The following is a 9176-nucleotide window of genomic DNA, read 5'->3' as shown; positions in this document are numbered from 1 at the left end:
GCCACACATGGTGTATAAATATAGACACTTTTCACATTTCCAGGGTTTTCAGTCATAGTTGGGTAAACTCCTAGTGGTGAATGGAAAATATAGTTAAACATTCCCATTCCCACTTGAAAAAAGAAAATAAAAGAAAAATCCACAATAGCGTTTGACTTTCCAAAAGGGGAAAAATATTGAGAGATTGATTATAGTGTCCAGAAGAGACCATAGACTATTTTTTATTTAGGTAATATAACACAGAGCATAGTGTAAAATTGTACATGAAATTAAAAACTATAAATAAAACATTTTGCTACGTTTACCATATCAATAACTGTGGAAATACATTTTCACAATCTGTAAAAAGGGTCCACTGGCCACAAAAACATCTCTAGGACCATGGTTTATTATAACTATTATATACTAAACTAATTATTAACACATTTTATTTCATTTAAAAAACATGCACGGCAGTAGTAACTAGAGCTGCAGGAGAAGCAGTTGTTTGGTTGAGGGCCCATAACTGTCAGTCTAGATTTTACACCTTTGCTGACCACAACCCTAATGAGCATGTACCTATATATGTGTGTGTGATACTGACAAAGACTTGGAGAGGACGGGTGCTAAAGCTTTGGATGACAAGCAGAGGCTGAGAGAGAAAGACAGACAGGCAGGGAGGAGAAAACGAACAACACTCTCATTGCTATCACTAAGGAAACGAAACAGATGAGTCTTCATTTGACCTATAGGACAAATCAAAAGTCCAAAATAAGCATCAAATATTTTCTCTTACACTACAAAAGCATGTTTTTTTTCATGTCATAGAAAGTTCTAGGCTTGAACTAGAATAAACAAGGCTCGAGTTGAAACTTCAAAAGGGCAAGCATGTAAATTAAGAGTACAGTCAAAAACAACCACAAAAGCCAAGAGCCTCAGAGTAAATCCACACTCACTGTGAATAGCAACTTTAACAGTGATGTTGTGATTCAGTACATAAAAACTCAAATTTCAGTATGTTCCTTAGGAAATAACAACATTAATTATTCACATTTCAATAATTAATTTATTTACTTTAATCTTCTTGTTTTTATTCTTTTCACATTTTTACACTGATCTTCTCAAAACCTTTCCTCAGACCCCCTAGCACTCCCTTGTTGCCCCCTGGGAGTCGCCGGACTCCAGTTTGAAAATCCCTGTGCAAGTGAAGGCTTGATGATGACAGAATTCTGAGCAAACATTCTATTGAAATGATGACAAGACATCTTGTGATCACTGCACTATTTGGATTGAGATGCAGAATAGGTCTTTGAATAAAATTACACTGTTTCTTTATTCAGTGGCTTTTGCTTCATCAGGTCCAATAAGGTTGCAGGGTCAGATGTAGACTACAAAGAACTTCTAATGCAATTCATAAAACGGAACAAAACAACCAAAAAAAAAAAAAAAACACAAAACGCAAAATCAGCACATGAAGGCAGCTTACGAAAGGAGAGCAACGATTTGTGCTTTTACAACAAGTATGCATGCAGACAAAAACATACCGATCCTAAACTTCAGCCCTATGAGGGTTGTGTTACTGGGAAGAGTTACGCTGAGGACAAATTGGGTTTTTTTCTCCATTTTTTACCTGATGATAATTCTAGCTGGGTAATGTAATGAATCACCTCACATATACAAAACACACACATACATTGCCACGCATTAATGCTGGTGTGAGTAAATGCCCTCCTTCAGGTCCATTATAAAGGAATGTATTCTCCTCTGGACCGCTGATGGGTCAGCTAGATTACAGCTCCTCTGACCTACAGCAACCTGCTTGTCTAGACAGCTTTGGGTCAGAGCAGATTCCCCTCTTCTTAGCACCACTGTGGTGACTGGGTTTGTATGAGGTAAAGCCTTCAGAGCGTCACTTTGAGTCACACAATACCTGCATTGATGCTCTGCCTCCTTGTCTGTCTCTGTTAATCTTTCTCTGTCTATCAAGTCTCAACATTACTGTCTTTCAGAGGCTGCATACTCTCTCCTAGTCCATTCTTTTGTTGTCTGTTGTCATCTATCTTTTAACCACTAAAAACCTTTCTTTGTCTTTCATACTATTCGTCTTATACAATTTACAATTTCCACCCCCGCACACTTTCCTCCCTGATGGTAAGTAGTTTAAGAAAGATGGTTTTCAGGATGCTTATCAAGCCTAGCACTGAACTAAATTGCAAATTCAAGGATACACCTTGACATTTCTTTCTTTTTTAAAGTTTTGGACATGACTAAATCTTTTTTTTACCTGCATATCTGAGGTCTGAGTTATGGAAGATGGAACGCTTACTCAAATTAGTGTTGCATGCTAGGTCATCACACACAATAAAAACCTTCACATGGACAAGCACCATTCAATTTTTCTACATAAAAGGTTAAAAATGTAAAATTGCAGTGTGCAATTTATGTGCCACTTGTAGCACCAAACAAAATAGTAAATAAAATGTCTGTTTACAAAAAACTTCCTCCATCTGCTATTGTTTGGAAAAATAGGTAATCCGCCTTCAAAACCATGCTACTTACGATAGCAGATGATATCAGAAAGCATTTAATGTCATGACATACAGCAGCTTAATTAAGACATTTCAGGTGAACATTCAATTTTATGCAGACCAGAGATCAGGTGGAGTATTGAGAACCACTGGATTACACTGACCTGAAGCATGTGACAAGAGCAGAAGAAGCTACTCACTGAGACGTCATTTTAAGACAGCTATATGCACCAGTTATGTGGTCAATGGCATGTCACTGAGCGTAAAGGGAATTACATCTGTAAATCATATTCTCCTTAGTGCCAATTTATAACTGAAACGTTTAATAAAGGATTGAAATTTCAGTAGTACATTCTAGCTGTCTATATGTTACAGAGATAGAGAGAGATAGAAGGTCAAGATGAAAGACTTAACGGAAAGAAAGGAGAGAGAGAAAGAGAAAAGAGGAGAGAGATGAGTAGAAACAGAACCACATTCAGGAACATTTTCAGCAAGACTGAAGTTAAATAGCCATAATTATCTACAATCACAGTGAGTTAAATATATATGCGGATACAGGGCTGCTCAGAGGTATCCCTTATAAACACTTAGACAAGCCACAAATATGCTATATATTCTCTATTCACACACATCGCAGGCACAAATATGCATATGTCTGGACTCACACTGCCCTTACCATGCACACATGACCTGTAACAAAGACACACTCACAACCAACAACCTAAATGATCTGTGGTTAATACTTCAATGCAGAAGCTGTCAGATTTTTCTTACACTCCACCTCCCCTTCCCTAATGAAACCAGGCAGAGAGCGGTCCAAATACAGAACTAGGCCTCTTACAATATTTACTATTGTTCTATAACAAAAGAAAGAGAGGAGTGAGGCCCCAAAATAACCCTTGAAAAGCCCATTACCATCACTGTGAGCCTCAGCAGGAAATATTTTTAAATTGCCAACACAAATAGACTGAATAATGAATAAAAAACTACTGCATCTATTTCTTGATTGAATGTTAGAATAGTATGTTGATCTGGGACATTGTTACTTTATAGCCTTTATAATTCGTCCTTAAGGAGATAATGAATTAAAAAAATTTTTTTTAGCTTTTACCTTTGCTGTCCTTACTGTTGGTCTGATGAACTCTCAATTCATCTGATTTGATGAAATCAATGCTGGCATATGTGTTGATGCTGGAGCTGGTGTTTCCTCCTGCTCCACCCAATCCCCCAGTCAACCCTCCTACTACAGGAGAGAAAAATGAATGAGGGCCAGAGGGTCCATCCACACTGGTTTGATTCTCCTTACTGACCAAGTCCAAATCAATGTAGTTCAGGCCTTGCTCCAGTGTTAAGGAAGATGCCTGAACAGCAGGAAGATTTGCTACTCCAGGGCTGGCACACTGTGGAGAGGGTGGCTGATTAGTAGACCAAAGGTTGCTCTCTAATCCTTGCTGTCGTGGTGGACCAACATGTGGAGTTTCAGAAAAAGGAGAAGGGGAGGCAGAGGGGGAGAGGGGCTGAGTTGAGGGTGTGATAAACGTCTCTGAGCGATGCCGCCTTCTTGCTGTTGATTCAGCCCTGACTAGACGGACACCCTGATCCACGTTTGAAAAAGTCTTGGGTGAGGGGAAATTTATGTTATGCTCCTGCTCCATGGAGGATGGCAGAGGGGTTTGGCCAGCTTTTGGGGACTTGGAAATTGTATCCACACCCAATCCAAACTTCATATCTGTATAGTCTGTAAAAGGAGCAGCAGCCACATCTGTAGATGTCATGCCTGTCGTGCTGCTCTTCCTGAGTCCCATTTCCAATTCTTGTTCTACTGGAGAAGCTCTGTTGATCTCCTCTCTGACCATTGGGGTAGGTTTAAAAGAAGAGAGGGTAGTGAGAGAAGAAGGTGAGCTACCTATGTCCATGTTTACATATTCAGATGATAAAGAGATTGAGGTGGAGAGGGGTGCTGAGAAGCTCCGAGGAAGGTTGGCAAATCCACCTTGGCTGTGACATGGCTGTGGTCGGTGAAAGGCTCTTTGATGTCCTTGTGCCATAGAGTTCCCTGGCTCAGCCGTAGTCATCCCCTTGTTATGTCCTCCTCGCTCACCCTGATATACAATGCTCACATACTCTCCTGGGCTCTGGGATACAGTTGGGAGCAAAGTCTCTCTGACTCTCGGCAGCGTATTGGCTTTGGACACATCCACAAAAAAACTGGATGACTTGTCCTTCCTTGACGGTAAATGACCCTGTTTTTGAACACCTGGCCCACATCTCTGCTGGTGATGGTGTTGGGATGAAACTTTGGGGTGAGCCCCCCCTACCCTGTGTCCTGCACTCAATCTAGTTGCTCTTCCCACTCCACTAACAGACAGAGACAACGACCTGTCCTCAAGGCTTTCACTGCTAGCTGAACTAGAGGAAAAAGAGGATGAGGACAGAGATAGTTGTCCACCACCACCTGAGCCCACAGGTGTGTCCCCTCCACAATGGTAACCACTATGCCCAGCTTTTACTCCAGCTTCACCTCTACCCATACAAACCCTGTCCAGATCATCCTCAAAACGGGTTGAGAGGGTGGTGTGTTTGTATGAACGTGGCAGCGAAAAATAAGAATAAACCATCTTTGGCTGCAGTGGTTGCTGCTCTGGGTGTGATGGAGGAGTACTACAAGCTGACCTGGCACTTATAGGTGACATGTTAATGTAATCGCTGCCTATCCGACTCTCCATGCTGCCCCTACTGCCCCAAATGCATCCACTTAGGCCGTGTAAGTCTGGTGAACAGCTGCTGTTAGGAGACATCATCATGTAGCCCTCATTGATGGGTTGGCGGATGTGCTGAGGGAGTGAGACACTACTGTTGGGGGTCATGGCCATGTATTCATCTCCACCCTTTGGCACTACATCTGAACCAGAAACTGATAGCGACAATGAAGCAGGAGGAGCCGTAATGCCTGGTAGCATAGACATGTATCCACTGTCAATTGAGGAGTCTTCAGGCCCCCCTTTAGTACTGACTCCTTTATCTGCTGAGTTTTCCTGCACCAGTGATGTTGTAGCTGAACCCCCTGAGCCTCGGCGAGATGTGAAAGACTCTCTACTTGCACTGCGTGACATCACTGCATAGTCTTCTTCATCCTCTTCTTCCTCCTCCCTGCGGCGTGGGACCAAACGCTCTTGGGTAGAGGTGGGGGGAAGGGAAGCACGCTTGCTGAGCAGCCTGCGCTCAGCCTCACACTCGCGACTAGATGAACGACGAAGAACCCTGCATCCATGAACACGTTTGTGAGACCCTTCTCGGTGACCCATCAGGATATAACTGGCTCCACCTTCAACAAGGGCAGCAGGGAGTCCTGTGGCTAGCAGGGAGTGCTCTCCGGGGCTGGAGCCGTACTCGTCTGACGAACCATAATCACTGGGTGATCCTGACATCGACACTCTCTGAGGAATTCGAGCATAAGTACAGATGGGCACTGTTCCAAAGGCAGCTCCACCCAACCCACATTCTGACCCATGACCAGAGCTGGATGAGAGGCTGGGGGCCGGGGAAGGTGCAGGGTTAGGGGTGTATCGTGCCAGGCTGAGGGTGATCTTTGCTGGAGTGGGTGCTCGTGTAGGTTTAGGCCTCAGGGTTGGGGTAGTTGAGCAGGATGAACCATTGAGACTTGGACTTGTGCTGAGTGCCGTTGCTCTGCCCCCTCCATCATCTGCGCGAGCCCCAATGCTGGCTGTCCGTGACCTAGAGAATCCGTGCCGTGGAGTTGGAGACGTGTTGCTGTTGGAGACTCCAGGGGTTTCCGTTCTAGCACGTCTGGACAAGCCAACCTGTGAAGGTGGCAGATTTGGGTGGTGTCGTCTAGAAGGTACACTGATAGGGTTAGAGGCAGTTCCTCCTCCACAGTTCACACCAACAGTCTGGGATTTGCTTCTTTGACGGAACTCTTCGCTCAGAGCCTTCATAGCCTCAAGAAGGGTCTCATGCATGTTCTGCGCCACCACTGAATCCTCTACTTGCATCCAGAATTCTCCAGGACCTGTCATGGCAGAACGACCCACTTCAATGAAAAAGAAGTTCTCTGAGTGGCCACAGCGTCGCACATTCATCAACTGGAGGACCACAGCTGCAACATCGGAGTTGAGCTTGACAAAGTTGACTGTTTTGTCCGTCAAGCAAAGTCGGTAGATTCCAACTAGATTCCTGGCCTGGCCCAAACCTTTAGGCCAGACTTTAACTTGCCAGACCTCCTTAAAGGCAGGGCCAGGGGAAGGCAGTCCACAGTCTCCTCCACTGCCACACTCATCAGGAGTCTTACCTATAAATAGAAACGAAAAAATAGAAACACAATAAAAAAGAAATAAATGTGCATATATTTGAAGCAATTGTAATGTAAAGTGTGTTTTGCACTATGTTGATTGTGTTTATCTATCTACTTATAGACATAATTTAAACATTACATTTCTCATTTCAAATAAGAATCGTAACAAAAATGTATATTTTTCCATACAGAACACTATTAGATGAAGGAAGCTTTGTTATTAAACCACGCTAATATGAAGAAAATGACAGTCACTTTTGCTGGTCACGTCCTAAAACTTTGGGTTGAATTTCATAAGTGGAAAAAAAAACAAATACAATGTTATACATATTTTACATATGTGCCTTTTCTAACCCAATGTCATCTTCTTAATAGAACTGCCATGAAAACATTCTATTTAATTAAATATACATACATATTTCAAATACTTCATTACCACATAATTTTATCCTCACATTTTGTGCAGTTCAAAAGGGCAAATGTTTATTTCTTACATATGTGGCAGCATTCAGTTAAAAACAAAAAAACAAGAAAGGCTTGTGCCATCCAAACCAATCAGATCAGGTCAGGACTAATTTTGAATGATTAGACTATAATATACTAACTGGTTGTAACTGATTTGTTTGCATACTGTTCGATTTTATTAGTTTATCTGACCAATGTTGCACTTGCATATTTTGTAGCGTGCTTGTAAAAAAACGAGAAAATCTCTGTGCGGAAGCTTGATACAAACACTACAGCCAAGTGAATCCATTATAGCCTTTACTGACGCTAATCAAACTGAGGAAGGTTTATAGAATCGCTTGCTCGGCAACTAATGTCTCCATATCATCACGCTGATGACCTGCTGTTCAACTTATACAGTCTATGTGTTCAACCCGGTGATCGGTTCATTCAGCGGCGGGGTGGGGGATCATATTCTACCAAAACACGAGGGATGGGGCAGGAGGAGACCCGTATTCCAATAAACGCGCACGGCTCCCGCGGCTCCCCTCCCCGGCAGAATCGCTATGACATAAATGTAGGTTACACGCACAACATGCCCAAATGTGTAGAAAAACAAAAACAGTCGTGAGTGCGCGTCCGCTGCACAATGCGCCACTCTTGCACTACGCACTACAGTAGTTCTGTCTAGTGCTGAGAGCATTTAAATATTAAACATTCTGCATCTCGATTTTCTATAAGCAGTCTAATTAAAATCACATTACGAATTCGTCAATGTATGAATGTATTAAATGGCTCTACAAAGCATACACCATAATTTAGCAATTTGGCCATTTAAATACCGCGTGCGTCCAGATTTCCAGGTGTGGTGGCTACATTAAACAGACGGGTGGGGTAGAACGTGCATTTGAATCCGAACAGCTTTGCAAATATAGATCCACTGAAGCCAAGGGGGCTCCCATTATCAACACGCAAGTTGATGGGCAGGTTAAGCAACTACAACCACCAAGGTCCATGCTGCAGCCTATATGTGAATGACAGATCTTTCACGAATTCGACTCACGGGTACAATAATAATTTTCTGGCTCACATTTACATTGTAGATCCAGCATAGCCTGGTACCATTCGTTTTGGACCTCTTCGGTGTCCGCGGCTATGGCAAAGCTCTCCCCGCGGGTATACAGCACTATCATGTGCTTGTTCTTTGAATCAGCCCGTTTGTTGATGTTGAAGCAAGAGTCCAGGTTCACTGCTTTCTTTGGGACCGGCGATTTGCTTCGAAATTTTTTTTCGTTTTCATAATATTCGAGTCTGGCCGGGCCCTGCTCCGAGGCAGCCCGGAGAACGAAAAAGCGCCGGTGCATAGATTTCTGCTTGCGGAGATAACCGCTTTTCCGCACGTCCTCGTAGCTCTGCTGCTCCATTGCCGCCTGGTTCTCCATTGCTGGGCGAGTTGCTTGTTTTTTATCCACCAATGTCTGCCTAAAATCTGTGGTATGTTTTACATTCGTTCATGATAGCAGCAGTTCTCTTCTCTCTCTCATCATGCAATCACGCTCCCTCGAGGAGAGCCCAAAAAAGCGCTTGAGTTTGTTTTCCTCCTGCTCCAGCTTGTATGGTTGTGTGCACCCAGGCTCCACTGACAGGCGTGCACATGCGGCATGCGACGTCTGCACTAGCATGCAGTTCTGCCGTGTATCATTGCAAGCGTACCAGAATTGTTTACTGTAGCTACAGCTCTAGCCGGCACAGTCGGATGCCCCCCTCTGCCTGTACGTCTATGAGACTGGTAAACCCGTTAATGCCCGTTCATGTACACGGTGTACACCGAGCGGAACGGAGACTATAGGCTTCATTGATTTCAGTGATGCCTGGAGATGGATTCGTTGACGAGACAGTTCGGCATCCTCTGG

The 9176-nt window shown here is 43.4% G+C and overlaps 1 protein-coding gene across 1 annotated transcript in view; it reads right to left on the bottom strand.

Annotated features, from left to right (window-relative positions):
• The window catches only part of LOC107663370 (insulin receptor substrate 1-B-like), an 18809-nt gene extending 10010 nt beyond the window's left edge, over positions 1–8799 (bottom strand). Inside the window, exons 1-2 of the mRNA XM_016453578.1 lie at positions 8354–8799; positions 3619–6816 (exon numbers count right to left, since the gene is read on the bottom strand). Of these exons, the coding sequence (XP_016309064.1) occupies positions 3619–6816; positions 8354–8705 (3550 nt within the window). The 5' untranslated portion in view covers positions 8706–8799. The remainder of the gene's footprint in view (positions 1–3618; positions 6817–8353) is intronic.
• Positions 8800–9176: the final 377 nt, after the last annotated feature.

The sequence above is a fragment of the Sinocyclocheilus anshuiensis genome, unplaced genomic scaffold (assembly GCF_001515605.1).
Source record: "Sinocyclocheilus anshuiensis isolate Anshui unplaced genomic scaffold, SAMN03320099.WGS_v1.1 scaffold1531, whole genome shotgun sequence".
In the NCBI taxonomy this organism is placed as follows: domain Eukaryota; kingdom Metazoa; phylum Chordata; class Actinopteri; order Cypriniformes; family Cyprinidae; genus Sinocyclocheilus; species Sinocyclocheilus anshuiensis.
Note: the sequence above shows the minus strand (reverse complement) of the source record. Positions and strands in the feature narration are given on the sequence as shown.